General features: G+C 40.6%; 1 protein-coding gene across 4 annotated transcripts in view; it reads left to right on the forward strand.

The window, feature by feature from the left end:
* The window catches only part of CDADC1 (cytidine and dCMP deaminase domain containing 1), a 52,453-nt gene that overhangs the window by 9,048 nt on the left and 19,600 nt on the right, over window positions 1-23,805 (forward strand). The window contains exons 2-6 of one of the 4 annotated variants that reach the window (XM_062194212.1): window positions 2,048-2,122; window positions 3,625-3,819; window positions 7,279-7,456; window positions 12,214-12,783; window positions 20,705-20,754. In XM_062194212.1, the coding sequence (XP_062050196.1) occupies window positions 3,808-3,819; window positions 7,279-7,456; window positions 12,214-12,783; window positions 20,705-20,754 (810 nt within the window). In that variant the 5' untranslated portion in view covers window positions 2,048-2,122; window positions 3,625-3,807. Of the gene's footprint in view, window positions 1-2,047; window positions 2,123-3,624; window positions 3,820-6,497; window positions 6,714-7,278; window positions 7,457-12,213; window positions 12,784-20,704; window positions 20,755-23,805 lie in introns of those variants that run through there. The other 3 variants (XM_062194213.1, XM_062194211.1, XM_062194210.1) reach the window with 3 other exon arrangements.

A 23,805-nucleotide genomic window follows, 5' to 3' on the forward strand; every position in this document is an offset into this window, starting at 1 on the left:
GTTCACAATTGACCATAATGATAGGTCTAAGAGTCAAAGGGATCACATAAACAAGACTAGTGTCTGCTAATACTAACTGATAGAATTAAGAAGGAGAGAACGCTCCAACATGGGAAGCGGGATACACAGCAGACTCATAGAATGGCAAATGCCCTAAACAGCACTCTGGCCTCAGAATCAGCCCTTAAGGCATGCGGATCTGGCTGAAGAGCCCATGAGAGTATTTCAGGCATGGAAAGCCAAGACACTCTGGCAAAAAAAAAAAAAAAAAAAAAAAAAAAAAAACCTAAATGAAAGATCTCTGCGAGTGAGATCCCAGTGTGGAAAGAACGGGCCATCAAAGAAGGAGGTACCTTTCTCTGAAGGGAGGAAAGAACTTCCACTTTGCTATGACCTTTTCTAAATAAGATCGGAGTCAGCGAACTCAAAAGGCTTCCATAGCCTTGGCAACTCATTACAAGAGCCTAGGGGGATTACTGATGCCATAAACAATAGTGTCAATTTGTTAAGTCAACAACAGGAGTCACTGTGCACTTATTCCTCATGTAGGATCTCTGTCCTTAATGTGTTGTACAATGTGAATTAATGCTATAACTAGTATTCAAACAGTATTTTTCACTTTGTGTTTCTGTGTGGGTGCAAACTGTTGAAATCTTTACTTAATTTATACTAAATTGATCTTCTGTATATAAAGATAATTGAAAATCTTGATGCGAATGGAATGGGAGAGGGAGCAGGAGATGGGAGGGTTGCAGGTGGGAGCGAAATTATGGGGGGGGGGGAAGCCATTGTAATCCATAAACTGTACTTTGGGAATTTATATTTATTAAATAAAAGTTAAAAAAAAAAAAAACAAGGCCAGAAGTCCTAGGGGGGGAAAAAAAGATTTATTTATTTATTTGAGAGGCAGAGGCTGGGGATGGGGGAGAGCTTCTATCTCCTGGTTCACTCCCCAAATGGCTGCAGTGGCCAGAGCTGGGCTGATTCAAAGCCAGGAGTCAGGAGCTTCTTCCAGGTTTCTCAGTGGGTGCAGGGGCCCAAGCACTTGGGCCACCTTCTACTGCTTTCCCAGGCCAATAGAAGAGAGCTGGATTGAAAGAGGAGCAGCCAGGACACGAACTGGCACCTAAATGGGATGCTGGTGCCACAGGTGGAGGCCCAGCCCACTATGCCACAGCACCAGCCCCCTTATGTTGGTTTTCTATTGCTGCTGTAGCAAATTACCATGAAGTTGGTGGCTTAAAACAACACAAATTTATTGTACAGTTCTGGAAGTTTCACTGGACTAAAATTAAATTATCTGTAGGGCTGAGTTCTTCTGGGAGGTCCTAGGAGAGAATCCATTTCCTTAACCTTTTCCAGCTTCTGGAGACTGCCTATATCCTTCTATCTTCAAAGCTAGAAATGGCCAGTGGAGTCTTTTTCATGATGCGTCTCTCTGATTCTCTACCTCCTTTTTCCACTTATCATGACCCTTGTGATAACTGGGGGCTCACCAGATAATCCAGGACAGTCTCCCCATCTTAAAACAGATAATTAGCAGCCTTAATTCCATCCATCACTTTAATTTCCCCTTGCTTTGTGACATACATAGTCACTGGCTTCAGGAACTGGGAAGCCATTGTGCTGCCTACCACAACTCATGTGCAATACCTTTGCCACATAGTTCCTTATCTTCTCAATTCTAATTAATCTACCTTTTTCCTCTTTATTTCTTCTTAGTCTTGGTCACACTCTATGTTTTTCCATTGCTCAAAACTGCCACAATTCTGTAATTTTAAACTACAGAATTTCATTTTCTGATCACAACTGCCAACCCTTCAATGTTTTGGGAAATGACATGGGGGCCAGATTATAAAGTCCTGTATTACTACAGTGGGTGGTCTGAACTTGATCCTGAGCAAAGTAGGAAGTCAATGCAGACTTTTAACAAGGCAAAGGAAAGAACTGTCCAAAGCCAAAGAAACCAGCCTTTAAACATGGCACTATTCAACTAATTTTATGTCATATGTACTAATACTTTTTGCCTTAATCTGATTTTAATTAGAAGACTGAAGAGGAAAAGCTTGGATCCAGAGGAGATAATGAAGATACAGCCAGAGTATCTACTGACCAAAAACAGGTGAATTTTTAAAAAAATATTTATTTATTTATTTATGTGAAAGTGTTACAGAGGGAGAGACAGAGAAAGAGAGAGGGAGAGGGATACAGAGAAGTCTTTCATTCACTGGTTCACTCCCCAAGTGGCCGCAAAGGCCAAGGTGGAGCCAGGCTGAAGCTGGGAGCCAGGAACTTCTTCCAGGTCTCCCACATGGGTCCAGAGGCCCAAGCACTTGAACCATCTTCTGCTGCTTTTCCCAAGCCATTAGCAGAAAGCTGGATCAGAAGTAGAACAGCTGAACTTGAACTGGCACCCTTATGGGATGCTGGCATCGCAGGCAATGACTTTACCCGCTATACCAGAATGCCTGTTCCCAAAACAGGAGAGTTTTTATGATTAAAAAATACTTAGGGAGCTGGTGCTATGGTGTAGCAGGTTAAGCCTCCCACCTGCAATGTCGTCATCCCATATGGGCGCTGGTTCAAGTCCTGGCTGTTCTACTTCCAATCCAGATCTCTGCTGTGGCCTGGGGAAACAGTAGAAAATGGCCCAAGCACTTGGACCCCTGCACCCACATGGGAAACCCAGAAGAATCTCCTAGCTCCTGACTTCAAATCACCTCAGCTCCAGCCGTTGTGGCCATTTGGAGAGTGAACCAGTGGATAGAAGACTTCTCTCTCCTGTCTCTGCCTCTAACTCTCTGTAACTCCCCCTTTCAAATAAATAAGCAAATCTTAAAAAAAAAAATACTTAGGTCCATAGTTACTAAAGAAAGGAGATGGTATAAAGTAGGGAAAAAAACCTTCCTGTACTCAAGTTCTCTATTCCCACTTCCAAGGGAGTTTTTTACATAGTCTTCTAAAAATCTACATGTTTACAAGATTGTGTATCTCTGCTATAAATATTAAAATAACCAAAAAATGCAGTTATTGTGATATGCTCCTAGCTTTTTGAAAAAATCATTTTCAAATTTAACTCTTGACTCCTAATATTAGTTTATCTAGACATGTTTGAGAATCAGTCTTCCGTGATTCTCCCACATGCGTGCACACATCTTGCAGGTTATCCCAAATATGCAAGTCTAGCTACTCTTCACTAGGGCCGTTTCTCATTGTGTTTGCAGTGAGCAACCTGGAGAGTTGAGGGCTGCGATAGTGTCTTCTCTGGGATGAAGAGCAGATTGGCTTATTCTTTGTTATGGAACAGGAGGATCCCAAAGCTCGGTGTTCTCTGCTGTAACACAACCTTCTGGGCCCATCTGCATTACTTCCTGGGGGACTTGAGGGGAAGGGACCCATCGCAGGCATGATGCCCTACTGCTTGCTGTGCTCTGAATAATAAAGTCCTTTGTCTATGACCCGGAAGTTTCATACCTTTAGCTAGCATTCATGAAACAGTAACAGGTTGGCCTATTAACTAGTAGGTGGGGTAAAATCAAAGCCTAGAGCTCAAAGAAGAACTTTAGGTTTTTTTATAATATTGCATTGCATTTTCTTGTTACTTTAATTTTTTGAGTTTTTCAGAGATTCTGACTCACTGGGTATGGAGTGGAGACCAAACAGGTGTATTTTCAAAAGTTTTACCTTGATGATTCTGAGTGACATACATTCTTGGAGATTTCCTGATTAGTTCTAAGAGACCCAATAAGAATATAGAAATACACTTGTTTTCAGACTATTTGAACGTGTTCATCATAGGATAGACACATGAAGAAAACGGTGAGTCACCGTTTAAGTAAATATACTAGGTCTTATTCAAAACAGGCTGTCTTTTTTTGCCCATGTTGTAATGTAAAACCCTGTGACAAGAATTACTTAAGCAACTTGCCAAGATGTTAGGGAAGCGAAGCAAAATTAAGATCCAGAAAAGTGGTTCAAAAAAGATTTAATCTTCTGGGAAGTACAGTAAGTGGAAGTACCAAAATGAAATGCAACTTAGGCTTTTCTTTGTTTTGTTTTGTTAAGTTTGAGATGTAAAAATCTTTAGTTGGAAGTAAAATGAAAAAAAAAAAAAGTTTCTGAAGTATAAGGAACCTAGGCAAAAAAAAGTAATAAATTTGACCTGTAAGATTTTTCTGATAAAAAATAACTTGGTAAGTGTGCTTTCCATTTCTTAGGAACAGTATTTTTTTTTTATTATTTTATTTTTTTGACAGGCAGAGTGGACAGTGAGAGAGAGACAGAGAGAAAGGTCTTCCTTTTGCTGTTGGTTCACCCTCCAATGGCTGCTGCAGCCGGCGCACCGCGCTGATCCGATGGCAGGAGCCAGGTGCTTATCCTGGTCTCCCATGGGGTACAGGGCCCAAGCACTTGGGCCATCCTCCACTGCACTCTCTGGCCACAGCAGAGAGCTGGCCTGGAAGAGGGGCAACCGGGACAGAATTGGTGCCCCGACCGGGACTAGAACCCGGTGTGCCGGCACCGCAAAGTGGAGGATTAGCCTAGTGAGCTGCGGCGCCAGCCTAGGAACAGTATTTTTAAAAGTCATTTTTGGATAAGGTTTCTGGCTTTATTTCTACCTGCTTAACTAGTTAGAAAATCTAAAGCTAAAATTATCCAGTTGCAGCCCAGTGGTTTCGTTGAATCAGCTTAACAACACAAGCTGTAGTGCCAAATCTTATAAGGTATCATTGGTTAATTTCTAAGATGCCTATTTTTATTTTTTTTTAGAAAACTTTTATTTAATAAATATAAATTTCAAAAGTACAACTTTTGGACTATAGCAGTTTTTCCCCCCCATAAACCACCCTCCCACCCGCAAACCATCCCATCTCCTACTCCCTCTCCCATCCCATTCTTCATTAAGTTTCATTTTCAATTATCTTTATATACAGAAGATCAACTTAGTATATACTAAGTAAAGATTTCAATAGTTTGCACCCACACAGACACACAAAGTATAAAGTACTGTTTGAATCCTGGTTTTCCCATTAATTCGCATAGTACAACACATTAAGGACAGAGATCCTACATGAGGAATAAGTGCACAGTGACTCCCATTGTTGATTTAACAGTTGACACTCTTATAATGACGTCAGTAATCACCTGAGGCCCATGTCATGAACTGCAAGGCTATAGAAGCCTCTTGAGTTCATAGACTCTGACCTTATTTAGACAAGGCCATAATCAAAGTAGAAGTTCTCTCTTCCAGAGAAAGGTACCTCCTTCTTTGATGGCCCGTTCTTTCCACTGGGATCTCACTCACAGAGATCTTTCATTTAGGTCATTTTTTGCCACAGTGCCTTGGCTTTCCATGCCTGAGAAACCCTCATGAGGTTTTTAGCCAGATATGAATGCCCTAAGGGCTGATTCTGAGGCCAGAGTGCTGTTTAGGGCCTTAGCCATTCTATGAGTCTGATGTGTATCCCACTTCCCATGTTGGATCGTTCTCTCCTTTTTAATTCTATCAATTATTATTAGCAGACACTGGTCTTATTAATGTAATCCCTTTGACACTTAGTCCTATCTTTATGATCAATTATGAACTTAAACTGATCACTTTAACTAGTAAGATGGCATTGGTACCTACCAACTTAATGGGGATGCCTATTTTTGTTTTAAACAAACTTGCTGGAAAACTAGAAGTAGGTAACCTGTACTTTGTATTTGAGGGACATAAAACTCTAAAATCGATGTTCTTATACTTTATAAAGGAAAGATTTTTGTATTCCACTTAAATGTCCTAATAGCTAGGAAATGGTTGCTTGACTCAGAAAGGGAATTCCATGAAATCTCTATTTTTTGTTTTTAGGCATTTAACAAAGTATCCTTCTTCATATTCATAACTGGAACTGAAACTTGACTACTTTAGTTAAGAGAGCTTTGGTCTGACCATTAAAATGACTTCAGATGTGTTCTGTTGCAGGACTGATATAGGGTAAAATCCCTTTGGAGGGGTTGAGGACTAAGGGCTAACCCATCCTCAGCCCAGGTGCCAGTCATTGTTGTATCAATCGGTCCTGGATCCAAGGATCAGGTCTACATTCCTTACTTGGAGTCTTTGGTCAGGAAAATAGCATGGACTATTTTGTATAAGTTGGCACACTTTAGGCTCAAATAACAGAAAACTTCCTTCAAAGAGGTCCATTAGAACTCTAGAACCCCAGCCAGTCCCCTGCCTCAGGACTTAACTGAGAGTCGGCCCAGTCCCCTTTGAAGAATTCCACTAAACAGAGTCAAGCTCACTGCTCTGGCTTTGAGTCCTCTCTTCCCTTTTGACACCTAAAGGTATGTCTTCCCTTTTTTTGTTGTTACAATTTATCCAAATATTTGTAGTATATGAACTCAAACCACATCAGGGTAAACTGCCACAGTGCTAAGAACTAGTGCAGCTGGTATTTAGAAAGAAACTGAGAATTTTTTTTATTAAAAATTTTTTATTTCATTTTATTTGAAAGGCAAAGAGGTAGAGATCTTCCGTCCACTGATTCATTCCCAAAAAATGCCTGCGACAGCCAGGGCTGAGACCAGGGTGAAGCCAGGAACCTGGAATTCCATCTGGTCTCCCACATCGGTGGCAGATATCCAAGTATTTGGGCCATCACCTCCTACCTCCCAGGGTGCATATTGGTAGGAAGCTGGATCAGAAGCGGAGTAGCCAGGACTCACACCAGGTACTCCGAATGGGAGATAGGCATCCTAAATGGCAGCTTTACCATAGTACCAAACACGTGAGAACTATCTTTATTTTAGTCAGTATTTAAATACTTTAGGTTAATATGATGTCTACTTTAGTGCTGCCTTTTACCATTGTGAGTCTTTTAGAAAGTCATGTAAATTCTCTGAATTTATCCATATTTAAAATCAGAGGATTTTCCAGATTTTTCATTTTTACCATCCTGAAGCTTAATATTATATAATCTTAGATTAGATGCCATAAGAAAGCAACTTGATTTGGTTTTTGCCCTTTAATAGGTTAAAAGTATTCATTTCTTGCTAGAATAAGTTTTTGATAATTTCATGCTTAATTGTTTGGTTAGTAAGAGCCTTGGTTTAGAAAACTTCTGATCCAAAGTCAACACTGAACTTTCAGAAATTTTATGCCTAATGGAGAAATTTGTTAATTTTGCACAAAATGTGTTCAGATAAAGAACTTTCATTTTATTAATAAATTGAGTGCAATTCATGGTATCATTAGATGTTATAACTAATAAATTATTATCTTATATCTTGATGCAGGTGAAGAGAACTGGTCTTGTGGTAGTGAAAAACATGAAAATTGTTGGTCTCCACTGTTCTAGTGAAGATTTACATGCTGGGCAAATTGCTCTTATTAAACATGGGTCAAGGCTGAAAAACTGTGATCTTTATTTTTCCAGAAAACCATGTTCTGCTTGTTTGAAAATGATTGTAAATGGTAAGTGCAGATAAGGTTTTGTTGGAGTTTAAGAGCATTTCTCTGAGAGCAATCTTTGTGGATGAATTGCTTAAATATCACAGGGGTAATTTGGAAGTAAAAATAATATGTGAAAACTGTGTGACACAGGGTAAGAAAAAAAATCAGAAAACATGAAGTCTATAGTCCCTGGCTGGGTAGCTATCTCCCAAGGCCTGCATTTTGAAAGGCAGAGCACAGATTTTGAATGTGTAGCCATCCATGTGTGCCCTATGAGGCTACTCATCAACCTCTGTGTTCCTCTGTGATTCTATTTTACAACTAAGTAAGCATACCTTTCTTCTGTTGAAAAGAATATCTTGGGGCTGGCATTGTGGTGTGGCAGGTCAAGCCACCATTAGCAAAGCTAGCATCCCATATCAGAGTCCTATGGCTTCCTGCTTTTTTTGCTTGTTTGAAAATGGTAAGTGCAGATAAGGTTTTGTTAGGGATTAAGAGCTTTTCTCTGAGATCAGTCCTGGGGCTTCCTTCTAATGTGCCCGGAAGGCAGTGGATGCTGGCCCACATACTTGGGTCCTTACCACCCACATGGGATACCGGATGGAGTTCCTGGCTCCTGGCTTTGGCCTTGCCCAGCTGTGGCTGTTGTGGCCATTTGTGGAGCAAACCAGCAGACAGAAGATCTCTCTTCCTCTCTCTCACTCTGCTTTTCAAATAAATAGATAAATATTTTTAAAAACCTATCTTGTACATAGACACAATGGCAGATCAAACAAGCACACTAATGTAGTTCCTAATTCTTCCCTCAAGTTGTTACTTGGTGGCCGAGATGACAATTTAATGTGAATACATCATCTTGCACCAAATAAGTGATAATACACTAGTAAGTGATGTGTAATCACAGAGGAAAAATAGTGATCCTTGCAGGTTGTCACGTTAGGACAGGCTGGGGCTTAGCTGGTTCTTGGTGAGTGAGATGCAAAGTAGGAAGAATGTAGTGCTAGTCATGGGGAACAGCACTAATGTAGTCATCAAAACGCATATAGTGAAGTTCTCGGGTTAGTGTTCTTGGATGATAGTAGCAGATGGATTGGGGCTTAGTGGAGAACTTTTAAAAACTGTATGTTTTAGACTTTATCTTACAGAACAGGGACCCTAGACCTGTTTTTAGAAAAAGCTATTTTTATTTACAACAAAGTCCTATGAGTGATGATTAAATCTAGGTTTAGGTCAGTGGAAGAACTTCCAGAAGAAATGGTCATGGGACTAGAAACCTCCTGGTCTACAACAAATATTTCAAACTGGTAGTTATCTGTGATAGTGGTCCAACTGTATGGTCTCTCCCACTGCAGTTACCAGTCGAGAAGATAGTTATAAAGTAGTGATGACATATTTTTCTCCTTTCCCAATTAGCCAGACAGATTTAATATTCATTTTATCCACTTATATTCAACTGACTTATAATTCCTGTTACAATGTGGAGCCATTGAAGTTTTGAGCAGGATGTAACATGATTGAAATTATGTTTGCTGTTGTTACTGAATTGGAACCGGGAGAAATAAAGAGATTGGAAGCTTGATCAGTAGCACATTGCATGAGGCAGGATATAACATAGGATTCATTTGGCAGCATTGCTATAGAAAGGAAAGAATGTGAAAGAGCCGGAACATTGTTGACTGGTCTGTTCTGGAGTCCAGGGAGAAGAATGAATAATAAAGATGGTAGCCTCTATCCTGAGCTGATGGCTGAAAGCATTCCCAGTGACCTCAGATGCTCATGTATTATTTAGTTATATTGGGAAGGGAGTGTAGTTGAATCTCAGGCTGTTGATTTCACTTACAGTCACTATTTCCTCATTTACAAAGCAAGCATTCCCTCTGCCCAGTGGCTCTCAGCATGCTGCCAGTGGACACCTGATGGTCCATGAGGTCAACCCCATTTCCATGATAATACTATATTTGCACCAATGATCCAAAAACAGTGATGAAACTCTTGGTGCCAAATCATGAAGCAAGGCAGAGATGCCAAACTGTACTGGTATACATTGTATTCCTCATTATACTTGAAGGAAATTAATGTCATATAAGAACATCCTCAGTGAAACAGGAGGAATGGTTAATTTTATTAAATCCCAGCCCTTTTTTTGTTAGAAATTTATTATCTATTCTTTTTAAGCACTAGTTTAATACTGCAGAAAATTTCAAATGATCCTTTGATAACCCACTCCCCCCAACCCGAATTCTTGATCCAGAGCTTTTCAAGTAAAGACATGCTCTCTTCTCTCTTCTGTATGAAACTTTATGAAATAAAGGCAAAGGACTGTGTACATTGTGCTATAAAACATGGCCCACAGCTCTGGAAATGGTGGCTGTCCAGCTTCCTCCACTGCACAGGGCCTGAAAGACTCTTGTTCATGAACTGTCCTTCACAAAGCAAGTCTGCTCGAGTACACGTATTTTTAATATTCTGTGGGAAGATGTGGATATAAAGCACTTTAGTTTCAAAACTAAGTATAAATACTGCCTTGAGGAAAACCACTTATGAGGTTGTTTTGTGTTGCAAACTGAATTATCCACTTTTTTCAAAGAACACTATGAACTGGTTATTAAAGTCTGGCTATTTTGCAGACATTTTCTCAAAAAAAAGAAGTGAAACGACTAACAATATTTATTGCAGTGATAAAATTTGGGCTTTCAAGCAAAAGTGAGAGTTTTTAAAAATTAATATCCATCATTCTGAGCTTGACAGTTTCCCAACATTTAGACTCTTTTGATGCAATTGGTGGCGATGCTCATGAATGGGAATAAATTGAAAATCGGTAAATCAGTGATTTCCAAACAATAAGCACATGATGCTACAAACCATGCTTGAGTAAAGGAGTCACTCTAATTGCTAGACAGACTGATGGACTTCAGTGTGACAGAAGATCTTGTGATGGTGTGGTGTCAGATCTCATGTAGTAACTAGCCCCTAAGAAATTGTCCCACGTCAACTTTTTGAAGTGTCAAAGAAGAATATTCACAGTTATTTGAAAAAGCTGTTAAAGTACTTATTTTTCAAATTCATATCTGTATAAGGCCACATGAAAACAGCCTATTACAAAAGGTTGGAAACAGAAGGAAATCTAAGACTCCAACTGTTTTCTGTTAAGCCAAATGTTAAATATATTTGTAAAAATTTTAAAAAATGCCATTACTCTCACTAATTTTTGTTGTCTTAGGAGATACAGGATTTTGTTTTTTTCTTTTTTTAAAAAAGAATATTTATTTATTTGAAAGAGTTACACAGAGAGAGGCAGAGAGAGAGAGAGGTCTTCTATCTGCTGGTTCACTCCCCATTTGGCCGCAAAGGCCAGAGCTGCGCTGATCCGAAGCTAGGAGCCAGGTCTTCTGGGTCTCTCACTTGGGTGCAGGGGCCCAAGGACTTGGGCCATCTTCCACTGCTTACCTAGGCCACAGCAGAGAGCTGGATCAGAAGTGGAGTAGCCGGGTCTCGAACCAGCGCCCATATGGGATGCTGGCACTTCAGGCCAGGGTGTTAACCCACTGCACCACAGCAGCAGCCCATTGTTTTTTCTTATAAAGCTATGTTATTTACAGCAGTCCCCCGTATCCACAAGGAAGTAGGGAATACTTTCAAGAACTCACAGTGAATGCCTGAAACCACCTTGTACATGGTAAATTTTTCTAACATCTTACTTCATTGTATTAACCCTTCTTGTGCTGATGTGAGATAATACAATGGCATGGTTGACTGTGGTGACTGAAATCAGAAAGCAAAACCACATATAAGTGGCAGTCTATGGCACAGTAATGTATAATGGATATACAATATTAATTGTAATGAATTAATAAATAATTTAAATATTTGTTTTAATTTTCCAATATGGTAACTATCATCTATAATTCACATAAATAAAAGCTCTTTGGGATCCTTAGTAATTTTTAAGGGATATAAGGGGATCCTGAGATCAAAAACTTCAAGAACCTCTGCTGTAGCATTTCCACTAAATCAGGAACATTTGTGTAAAGATTATTCATGCCCTCTTCTTGGATCAGGATTACTAGAAGCAACTAAGATGCTAAAAAGGAAAGGTTCACTCTCACTGCTGGCTGGGAAATGGGTTGAGAACTGTAACAGAGGGCAGGTGAAATGCAGCCAGAGGAAACACTGTTAATAACTGCAGTCTTCCAAATCACTTTGTAGTCCAAGCTACAGTGATTCAGGAGTAGCAAGGAATAGATGGAAATATAACTTGTTTAACTTGAACTTTTGGTCAAGTTTTGTTCTAACTTGAACTTTTTAGTTCATCTGCTACTTTGAAGGCTAGAAAACATGAGCTGTTCCTCTGTTGACTTCTGTGCACAGTCACAAAACAAAACAAAAACAAAGTCTTTCCTAGATGAAATCTGGTATCTGTCATAGGTACTCAACCCAGCCGTGCAAAGCAGCCGAAGAGTATGTGAATGAATTTGTCTGTCTTCCAATAGAACTTTATACATAGACACTGAAATTTGAATTCCCTATCATTTCCTGTGTCACGAAATAGTTCTTTTGTTTTTTGCAATATATATTTTTTAAGATATAAAACCCATTTTCACCTTGCAAGCTGCACAGAAACTGGCATGGACCGAGTTTCACCTATGGATGGTAATTTGCCATCCTTGAGGCTGTATACTGTATAATAGGTGAAGACGTTAATTCTGTTGGAACTTCTTGATTTACTGCATACAGTTCATCTTATATCAGATAACTGCCTTTCCTATTTTGTATTTCAGCTGGAGTTAACCGAATTTCATATTGGCCTGCTGATCCAGAAATAAGTTTGCTTACTGAGGCTTCTAGCTCTGAAGATGCAAAGTTAGATGCCAAAGCCGTGGAAAGATTGAAGTCCAACAGCAGGGCCCATGTGTGTGTCCTACTTCAACCTTTGGTGTGTTATATGGTGCAGTTTGTAGAGGAGACTTCTTATAAATGTGACTTTATTCAAAAGATTACAAAAACATTACCAGATGCTAACACTGACTTTTATTCTGAATGTAAACAAGAAAGAATAAAAGAATATGAAATATTATTTTTGGTTTCAAATGAAGAAATGCATAAGCAAATACTAATGACAATAGGTTTGGAGAACCTGTGTGAAAACCCATACTTTAGCAATCTAAGGCAAAATATGAAAGACCTTATCCTGCTTTTGGCCACAGTAGCTTCCAGTGTGCCCAGCTTTAAACACTTCGGATTTTATTGTAGCAATCCAGAACAGATTAATGAGATTCACAATCAAAGTTTACCACAAGAAATTGCAAGGCACTGCATGGTTCAGGCCAGGTTATTGGCATATCGAACTGGTGAGTTACATGCTTAGTTCATAAATTGGGGCTGATTGGTTTGGGTTGTATTTGTTTCAGAAGTAAAGTGGTATTCACCTCATGAGTGGTAGAATTCATTTGCTCTTAGATACTGATGTTTTGCTGTTTGTTCGATATAGTGAAATTAGTGAGACCCCTGAGTAGATACTCTGAGCAGTTTTAGGATTCCTTGTGGCCTAAATGCAATACAACATCTATTAATCAGGGCCTGAGTGTCTAGCCCCTTGCTTGTGTGATTCCTTTTTCATTGAGCCCTCCTCTAAAGATTGGACAAAAAGACAAAAGAGAAGAAAGCAAAATCATTTTTTGTTAAATCTTGAGTATTTTGTTTCTATTAAATAAAAACTTTTCTAAATATTGAGAAAATATGAGTTCAGAATAACTGGTAGAATCAAGGTAAATGAATGTTGATTGTGACAGATTCTTTTGATTGCTATTATGTCTCATTGAGAAATCAACATTTTTACTTCATTACATTGTGTTAAGTGAAAACAAAATGTTACTTGGGAATTTATAGTGATGAAGATCCATCTATTTCCGATTATGGAATGGTATTTTCACATCTTCCCAGATGTGAGACTTTTCAAAGACTCATCACTTTTTAAAATGCAACTTTGTGATAAGGGGGAGAAGGGGAGAAGGAAAGTTAATATTTGTCTGCGTTGTGAATTATAGTAAGATTTAAAAATTATCCCAAGTAAGAAAAAGAGAAAACCAGAAAAGGTCCAACAGATGTCATTGGTTCTAAGCATAGTCTGACAAGAGACCACAGGTCGAAGTCAATTCAGAAGAACAGAGGTTGTCAACTGGCAGCATCACCACCATTAAAACTTGCATGAGCCGCCGGCGCCGCGGCTCAGTAGGCTAATCCTCCGCCTTGCGGCGCCGGCACACCGGGTTCTAGTCCCGGTCGGGGCACCGATCCTGTCCCGGTTGCCCCTCTTCCAAGCCAGCTCTCTGCTGTGGCCAGAGAGTGCAGTGGAGGATGGCCCAAGTGCTTGGGCCCTGCACCCGCATGGGAGACCAGGAGAAGCACCTGGCTCCTGCCATCGGAACAGCGTGGTGCGCCGGCCGCAGCGTGCCTACCGCAGCAGCCATTGGAGGGTGAACCAACGGCAAAAAGGAAGACCTTTCTCTCTGTCTCCCTCTACTGTCCACTCTGCCTGTCAAAAAAAAAAAAAAAAAACTTGCATGAACCATAGATGCTCCTCCCCTAACCCAGCTTTGTTAAGATAGGCTCCTAGCCAAGTGTGGGCTAGGTCTATGTTTTTAAAAAGTTCTGCAAGGGTTAATAATTACTCAATTCTTATTAAAGAATTTGATTTTATACAAGTATACATGGGGTGTCCAAAAACTTAATAGAAAATGCCCCTTGTGAAAAGACTGCATTAATTTTATACATTTTTTTTTACATCAAAATAGCCATATCTTTTGATTCTATTACTTTTGGAAGTACCTACATATGGTCCCAAACAACTGTATTTGTACGAGTCTGATTTAACCTAGTTTTTTATATCATGGGTTATGCGTTAGTTCCTTTGCTAATGCCAGCTATGTAAAGGATTTTTCTATAAACCATTCTGGAGACACGACCATAAATGGGGGCAGCTGTTGTAAGTATAACTTAGTAATTCCCCTTCACTAATTAGAATTCAGCAGAGAGCTGCCTCTGTTCTGGGAGATAAGAATCTGCTATCCTTTTACTTCATCTCAGTAACTCTTGCTTCTCATAGGAGAACACCACATTATACCATTTGTGAGTCCAGTATTTAAAAGAGGCAGTATGCATCGATATAAGTTTACATCCATATTCTTTATTTGGTACTCTGTGTTACTATATAGTTACATTTCAAATTACAAATTTATCCACAATTTCTATATAGAATTCTGCACACAAAGCCAAGCTTATACACTTGATAGGCAATTTAAATGATTTTTCAAGGTTAATTTTTTTAAAGATTGTTTTTTTTTTATTGAAGGGCAGAAATATAGAGCGAAGGAGAGAGAAAGAGAGATCTTCCATTCACTGGTTTACTCCCTAAATGGCTGCAATGGTTGGGGCTGGGCCAGGCTGAAGCCAGGAGCCAGGAGCTTCTGAGTCTCCCACATGGGTGCAAGGGCCCAAAAGTACTTGGGCCATCTTCCTCTACTTTCCCAGGCACACTAGCAGGAAGCTGGATCAGAAGTGAAGCAGCCAGGACTTAAGCACTTAAGTGGGATGCTGGTACTGCAGGCAAAGGCTTAACCCCGCCAAGGTTAATTTTTTGACTGTGGATGATTTTTGGTTTTGGTCTGAAACTCAAATCCTGAAGAGAATGCAACTCGGCTGTCCCACACTCCTACTCCACTGTGACCTCTCAGGGAAGAAACTGTGTCTTAATCATTTTTTCCTTAGCACTAAACACAGCATATGTTGAATGGGTAAAAGAAATTTTTAGGGAGCTGGTGCTGTGGTATAGTGGGTAAAGCCGCCACCTGTGGTGCCGGCATCCCATATGGGCGCTAATTCTAGTCCCAGCTGCTCCATTTCTGATCCAGCACTCTGCTGTGGCCTAGGAGGGCAGTGGAGGATGGCCCAGGTCCTTGGGCCCCTGCACCTGCTTCAGATTGGCTCAGCTCTGGCCATTGTGGCCATTTGGGGAGTGGACCAGCAGATGGAGGGCCTCTCTCTCTGTTTCTCTCTCTCTCTCTTTCTCCCTCTCTGCCTCTCTGTGACTGCCTTTCAAATAAATAAAATAAATCTTAAAAAAAAAAGAAATTTTTATATCCAAGGATAAACAATCCACAATCCTGTATCCAGAAGCCCCTGAGACCAGATGAAAAGGAATTCAACATTTTTCAGGTTTTAAAAAGTGTATAATGGTGCATAGACTGCATATACTGTTGTCATACAGCACTCTCATTGGGATCTAGGACAGTGCCTTATAGTCCAACACATTAATATACGTAAAGTAAAATAAGTATTTGCACTATGGAGAATAAGGACTAGAAGGAACTCAATTTAAGTCAGGTTTGGACAGTCACCAAATTGTTAAAAAGCTAAGAGATTTAAGATAAGGAATTCTGGACCACAGTTCTTCATTGATGGTCAGTAATAAGGACAATTAATTATGCACCTACTACATGTCAGGGACTGAGCTAGCTGACTCATATGTGCATCTGTATATCCTCTTGATATAGTGTGTCCCCATTACTTAAACTTTTAATCCACACTATTCAGTTTGATTTCATTGACTCATTTCATTATTTTAAAAAAAGTGATTAAAATGAAATCTAAAACCTCTAACAGAGTTCTAAAATAAATTAAAAGTAGGTGCTTAATAATCATTTTTTGAATGATGAATAAGAGGACACACAAAAGGTGCATTAATATTTTATTTCTAGGATGCCTGGAGATAACAAAATGTGAAAGAATGTTAAGGCTCTTGGAAAGAGTAGTAAGGCATCACCTGTGATCCACCTTGTTTAAGTACTGAGTTGTGGTCCACTTTTGTGTCCTGTTTTCTCATTAAACCAAGGGTTGTGCCTCCCTTCTGGACCACAGTGTTGATGAAAGCAGGCCTGTGGTAGGCACGAAAGTTAACTGTTGAATTCATAACCCCATGGTTCTCAAATGTTAGTAATTTTAGTAAGAATTGGCAGGGAGCCCATGAGAAATGCAGACTCCTGAGTCTGCCCGCCTCTTGGAGAGACTGATTCAAGTGACCTGTGGGACACGCCTGGATAAACCCAGGACTGGGGCTAGGTAGCCATGCCTGGGTTCCACACCCACAGGCTGAGGATTTCTCTCCCTGTGATCAAAGAGGCCCAGGAGTTGGGCTCAGTGATCATAAGTCTCCCTGTCCATCAGAATTTACAGAGAAAACTGAATGACCAGATCATGGGAAACAGTTGTTTCTCTACAAATTACAGCCTTAAAAAGACATAAGAAATTACTTCTTTTGTCACCAACCTTGGAGCTAGAGTGAAATTCACTCCTTTTTATGTGGATGAAAATGTATCCCTGTTTGGTAAGGAGTATTCTCTTGCAACCAACTTGGGCTGGGCAGTGGAGCTGATGGAAAAATCACATCCCCACACCTCCCCAACCCCACCCTGCCAACAGTTTAGTTTGTCCCCAGACTAAAACTAACAGGCATCTGAGGCTAAGAGAACATAATGTGAAAACTACTTAGTTGTTGATATCAGGGAAAACAGACTTCATATGTATAGTTCAGGTTTTAATTTTCTGTTTTAGCGTAATGCAAATGTTATTTAAAACTCACAGTGAAGCTTTGGTTTTGGTTTTGTTTTGAGATTTACATAGGTTTATTAGAGGCAAAGGCCTCCAGCCAGAGCTGCATGGAGGGGGGCTTCCAAGAGAAGAAAAAACCCAAAGTAGGTTTTTTAGTGGGATTTTCAAGTACAATTTTGAAGGAAAAAAAAAATTGACAATCAGATTGGTATTCAGGTAACAGGCAGGGACAAAAACCCATCAAAAGGCCTGATTTACAATTCTCCATCCTGTCTGGCCTGCTAAGGGTTGGATACGTAATTTGTTTTCACAATCCAAGCTTTGGTTTTATTAATGTATTCTTGTGTTTATAACCTGTGCCAGTTACCTTAGAAATTAGCATAAAGCCATTGATTAATATTCTCTCCTTGTCAACTTAACCCTAAAAGTCTAGGGAGGAACCAAACTTTGTTTATACCAACATTCCTTTTGCTCCCGCCCCATGGATGCCATCATCCTATACTCTGCCCAGCCTTAGCCACATGGGCATGTCCTTCAGAGCGGAGCACACATGGCCTGTGTGTTTCCTCGTCACAGTCCTCCCCACCGCCATGGGGACTAGCATTTCCCTCACCACCGAATACTCAGCCTTTTTGTGGTGCGTGGTGCCCAGGGGGCACCCAGTAAACGGAAATCTTTGTTGCTGAATCATTAATGCCAAAGGGAGAAGTGGAGGAAAGGCAAGTGGGTACAGGGTTCAATTTTAATCACTGAAGTTCTCTGCATGTTTTCTCATCTAGAAATGGAAATTTTATCTGTCTGGTCTTTAGGGTAAAAATGAGATCATGGATTAAAAAGTGCTTAACATAAATTATTCAAATACTTTATGATAGAGTTTGAAAACCTGAGCTTGCTGAAACTGGAGATGGGGGATTTTGTTATGGTATTGTAACTTTTTTTAAGTTAACATATATAAGACATCCTGGTTTTTAATATCATAATGGCACAAATTTTCTTCGTAGTTTAACTGGAAAAAATAGTTTTTTGGTTTTTGGTTTTTTTTTTGACAGGCAGAGTTAGACAGTGAGAGAGAGAGACAGAGAGAAAGAACTTCCTTCCGTTTGTTCACCCCCAAATGGCCGCTGCGGCTGGCGCTGCGCCGATCTGAAGCCAGGAGCCAGGTGCTTCTCCTGGTCTCCCGTGCGGGTGCAGGGCCCAAGCACTTGGGCCATCCTCCCACTGCCTTCCCGGGCTGCAGCAGAGAGCTGGACTGGAAGAGGAGCAACTGGGACTAGAACCCAGAGTGCCGGTGCCTCAGGCGGAGGATTAGCCAAGTGAGCTGCGGTGCCAGCCAAAAATAGGTTTTTAAATAGGTTGTGATTGGGGCTGGCGCGGTGGCTCAATAGGCTAATCCTCTGCCTTGCGGCACTGGCATACAGGGTTCTAGCCCTGGTTGGGGCAACGGATTCTGTCCCAGTTGCCCCTCTTCCAGGCCAGCTCTCTGCTGTGGCCCAGGAGTGCAAAAGGAAGACCTTTCTCTCTGTCTCTCTCTCTCACTGTCCACTCTGCCTGTCAAAAAAAAAAAAAAAAAAAAAAAAAGGTTGTCATTGGAAGGATTAACTTTTTAGGAAACTATAGGGTGAAACTGGGCTCACCTAATCTCCAGATAGCTGCTACTTCCTCTGTGCGAACGCATCTATTTAACTGTATTAGTCCCTTATCAAGATTTTCAGGGAGGGCATTTGGTGCAGTGATTAAGACACCACCTGGGATGCCCGCATTCTATTTCGCACTGCCTGGGTTTGAGTCCAGGCCCTACTTCTGATCCAGCATGATGTTAATGCTGTCCTTGGGGGCAGCAGTTATGAATCTAGTGTTTTGGTGCCCGCCACACCTGTGGGAGACCTGGATGGAGTTCTAGGCTCCTGGCTCCTGGTTTCATACTAGCCCACTCCTGGGCATTGCAGGTATTTGAGGACAGAACCAGTAGATGGAAGATCTTTGTCTCTCTGCCTTTCTAAATAAAAATAAAATGAAAGAAAATCTTTATTTAAAAGATTTTGTTAAATACTATGTTTTTCATAATTCCTCTTTGTTTTAGAAATTTGAAATTCATCCTTATAAAGAAGAAAAAAAGAATCTTCAGTAAATCCTTAATATGGAGAGTTTCTTTTTTAAAAAATTTCTCCTTCAGACTACTGGTTTTAAGTGCAGCTTTACTTGTTGCAAAAGTTCTGGTTCTGCAAACTTTATGTTTATACCTTCTGCCATTTGATTTAAAAATGAGCATGATGTCACTAGCATGGCATTCTTTTTCCCCTCAGGTAAACTGGGAAGGTCAGGAAAAGAAGAGCATTTTGTTTAAATCAAAATTTCCCCCATGCATCTTCCAGCTGTAGATGGGAAAGTCCATACAGATGTTTTTTTTTTAACTTGAGAAAGAGAACTCCCATCTGCTCATTCAGAGAAAAAGACAGTGTAGAGAGAGAGTGTGTGTGCTGTCATCCACCACTTCACTCCCCAAATGCCCAGAACAGCTGGGGCTGGACCAGGGCCAGAGCCAGGAACTAAATCCAGGTCTCCCACTTGGGAGGCAGGGACCCAGCTACTTGACCTATCACTGCTGCCTCCCAGGATCTGCATTGATGGGAAGCTCAAATCGGGAGCCAGAGCCCAGTATCAAACTCAGGCACTTCTATGTGGGATGTGGGTGTCTTAGCCAGTTTTAACTGCTCAAAGTTTGAACTTTTTCTGAAAGAACAGTTCCATAAAATTTATTTTCTGTTGTTACACTGTTTTATGCTGAGAGAAGATAAATTTGATTGTTGTGAACTGTTGTTATACTAAATCCATTAAATGAAAAACTGATTTTGTCATCTGTTAGAAGTAGTCATTTAGAAACTGTTAGTGGAGAATCAATGAAGTTGACTTAATTCCAGTGATAGTCTTGCAGTGATCTGCCTCTGAGCACTGCCATCTTAGTAGTCTCTGTGTCTGAGGTCACTTCTAAAAGTTTGTGGAAAATTGAATTAAAAAATAAGTCCATTCTGGTTCAAAAAATTTTGAAATCCATGCATTTTTTAAAAAGATTTATTTTATTTATTTGAAAGACAGAGTTATATAGAGAGCTAGAGACAGAGAGAAAGGTCTTCCATCCGCTGGTTCACTCCCCTGATGGCTGCAACAGCTGGAGCTGCGCCAATCTGAAGCCAGGAGCCAGGAGCTTTTTCCGGGTCTCCCACGTGGGTACAGAGGCCCAAGGACTTGGGCCATCTTCTACGGCTTTCCCAGGCCATAGCAGAGAGCTGGATTGGAAGAGGAGCAGTCAGGACTAGAACCGGCACCCATATCGGATGCTGGTGCTTGAGGCCAGGGCTTTAACCCGCTGTGTCACAGCACCTGCCCCCATGCATAGTTTTTTCATAATAAACATTTTCCATGAACTCTTGTACGCATTATGTATGACTGAGTTGATAGTCGCCCTGTCTGGGTATTGGGTACCTAGCTCCCTTATTTCATACTCAGAAGTATTCATTTTAATACTCTTCTGGAATTAGTGATGTCAAGGATTGCTACTAAATTTATGAAGTATATTTTAATATATGCTTTTATTATGTTTGGAAAAATATTGTTTGGGAAGCAACAGGTCATTGATTTTTACTGAATTAAGTGGCATATATCTTTCAGAGGATCACAAAACAGGAGTTGGAGCAGTCATTTGGGCAGAAGGGACATCTGTGAGTATGAAAGTAATTCTTTAAATATTTAGCCTGGATTGTGTTTAAACATTGTTCAGTGTTCAGTGCATTATATTAAAAATGTCCAGGTTTTTGATTAACATGTAATACTTATACATTTTTATGGGGTACAGCAATATATCAACACAGATATACAGCATAAACTGACCAAACCAGGCAGTTAGCTTTTCCATTTCCTTATCTTTTCATTGTGTTTGGAGCCAGGAAGCTCCTCTCTTCTAGTGTGTAATAACAGTGTGCACTGTGTTTTATTGGCCCGTTGAGATTAATGTTTTTGTAATGGTGCATTTGTTAAGTTCCACAAACATTTGCTAATTCCCACTATAGTTTTCTAGATAGAGTCATTCACTTAGCAAACCAGTCATTGGATGCCTACAGGTTAGACATTGCCAAAGTGAACACTGAGAATATAATCACATTTTTTGGCTTTCATTGCCTCTTATCCTAATGAGGGAGATGGAGAAATAAAACAGAGATTCGTTTAGAAATGTAATTTTATAGGCCGGTGCCACAGCTCACTAGGCTAATCCTCCGCCTGCAGCGCCGGCACTCTTGGTTCTAGTCCCAGTTGGGGCACTGGTTCTGTCCCGGCTGCTCCCCTTCCAGTGTAGCTCTCTGCTGTGGCCCGGGAAGGCAGTGGAGGATGGCCCAAGTGCTTGGGCCCTGCACCTGCATGGGAGACCAGGAGGAAGCACCTGGCTCCTGGCTTCGGATCGGCACAGCACGCTTGCTGTGGCGGCCATTTGAGGGGTGAACCAATGGAAGGAAGACCTTTCTCTCTGTCTCTGTCTCTCTCTCACTGTCTAACTCTGCCTGTCAAAAAAAAAAAAAAAAAAGAAATGTAATTATAGTTGATAACATGAGAACACAGAGGAGGAACCATTGCTCTACTTGGAGAGTTACTCTTCTTAGAGGAAGTAACATTGAATTAATCTTGAAGAATGGATAGGTGCTCGTCAGAGCAAGTTAAGAGGACCAGGAGGAGAAATGCAAAGGTAGGGAGTGAGAGAGAATATGAAAAATGCAACAGATTTGTTGGGGTCCAGAGAGCTAATGGGAAAAAAATTGGGCTGGACCTTGGAGAACCATTTATGCCATGTAAAGAATTTAGCCTATAGACACTGTTTTACCCTAGCTTGTAGAAACAAATTGCAAGTCACATATGAAAGGTCTTCAAAAACATTCATGGAAAATACATATTAATGAAAATAAACTATATAGAGATTTCAAAAATTTTTTGCACCAAAATGAACTCATCTCTTAATTCCATTTTTGCACAAACTTTTTGAAATGCCCTCATACATAATTTTAGATTTTCTAGGAGCCACATTTGAAAAATAAAAAGAAGGGCAGGTGTTGTGGCATACGGGTTGAGATGTAGCTTGGCATGCCTGTATCCCTCATTGGAGTGCCTGGGGTCAAGTTCAGCCTCAGCATGGCAGGGTGTCAAGTTAACCCAAAAGAGTGACAAAGCCCCACACATTAAGGAAGCCGACTCAGATTAAAGATTTTAATGTGGGGAAACCAGGGACACTCTGTCTACTGCCAAAGGTAGAGGTAGAAGCAGAGGCCCAGATGTCTGGTCACTCCAAGTATTTATTATCAATGGTGATGTGATCAATTAATGGTAAAAAGTGTGCAGCTTTGTGGAAACAGGATTTCATGATGAGGGAGTTAAAACACAGTGAGACAGGAACAATGGGGAGTTTCGGTGTTTACAGCAAGGACTTGTTTGCTTGGAAGCTGGGATTAAGAGAACAATCCCTGTGGGGAGAGGTCTTGAGGGGGACTGATTATTAACTGGGGCGAACGTCCCACTTGCTGTTTACTGGAGCCCACAGCATTTCCTCAGCTGCTTCAGCATCATGGCAAGTGACAAGTGACCTTCGCCATTGACGTAACTCAACTGATCACCTTTGCAATCTGGCCAAGCATGCCTTCAGCAGAATTCAGGCCATACGGTGGTCTCCAGAATCTAGGCCTTGAACAGAATTCAGGCTGTGTGGTGGTCCAGGACACTGCTTCTGATCCAGCTTCCTGCTAACACACTGGGGAGGCAGCAAATGATGGCCTGAGTACTTGCATTGCTGTCACCTGTGTGGGACACCTGGATGGAGTTCCTGGCTCCTTGCTTTGGCCTGGCCCAGCCTTGGCTGTTCAGGCATTTGTAGGGCTAGCCAGTGGATGAAATTTCCCACTGCCCCTATATGTCTGTCTCTCCCCAGCCCCCCTACCCTGATTTGACTTTTAAGTAAATTTGCCTTTCAGATAAATAAGTTAATTAAAAAAAAAAAAAAGTCAAAAGAGGGATGAGCATTTCACCTAGCAGCTAAGATGTGGATGAAGACATCTGCATACCATACTGGAGTATTTGGGTTCAACTCTTGTCTCTAGTTTTGGCCGTTTACTCTAGCTTCCTGCCAGTGTAGCCCCTGGGAGGCAGAGGTAATGGCTCAAGCAACTGAGTTCCTGCCACCCACTTGGGAGAACCTGGATTGAATCTCTGCTCCCAGTTTTGGCTCCTACTCTGCTCTAGCTGTTGTGGGCATTTGGATAGGAGCTCTCTTGTTCTTGTTCTTTTTCTTTCTCTGGCTCTCTCAAATAAATTAAAAATTAAATAAAACAAATGAATTATTTTTAAGATGTATTTTATTTAACATAAAATGTGTAAGAATTGTCATTTCAACATGTAATCAATGTAAACATTATTAATAAAATATTCTGTTTTTATATTGTCATCAAACTTTTGTGTGTATTTTACATTTAGGACACCTCTCAGACTAACTACAAGTGTCTAGCCACTTCTGTATTGACAGTGTAGTATAAGGATTTTTTGTTATAAAAAGATTTTATTTATCTATTTGAGAGGTAGAGTTACAGACAATGAGAGGGAGAGACAGAGAGAAAGGTCTTTCATCTATTGGTTCACTCCTCAAATGGCTGCAATGGCCAGAGCTGGGCCAATCCAAAGCCAGGGGCCAAGAGATTCTTCTGGGTCTCCCATGTGGGTACAGGGACCCAAAGACTTCG

This window comes from Lepus europaeus, chromosome 6 (genome assembly GCF_033115175.1).
Source record: "Lepus europaeus isolate LE1 chromosome 6, mLepTim1.pri, whole genome shotgun sequence".
Classification (NCBI taxonomy): Eukaryota; Metazoa; Chordata; class Mammalia; order Lagomorpha; family Leporidae; genus Lepus; species Lepus europaeus.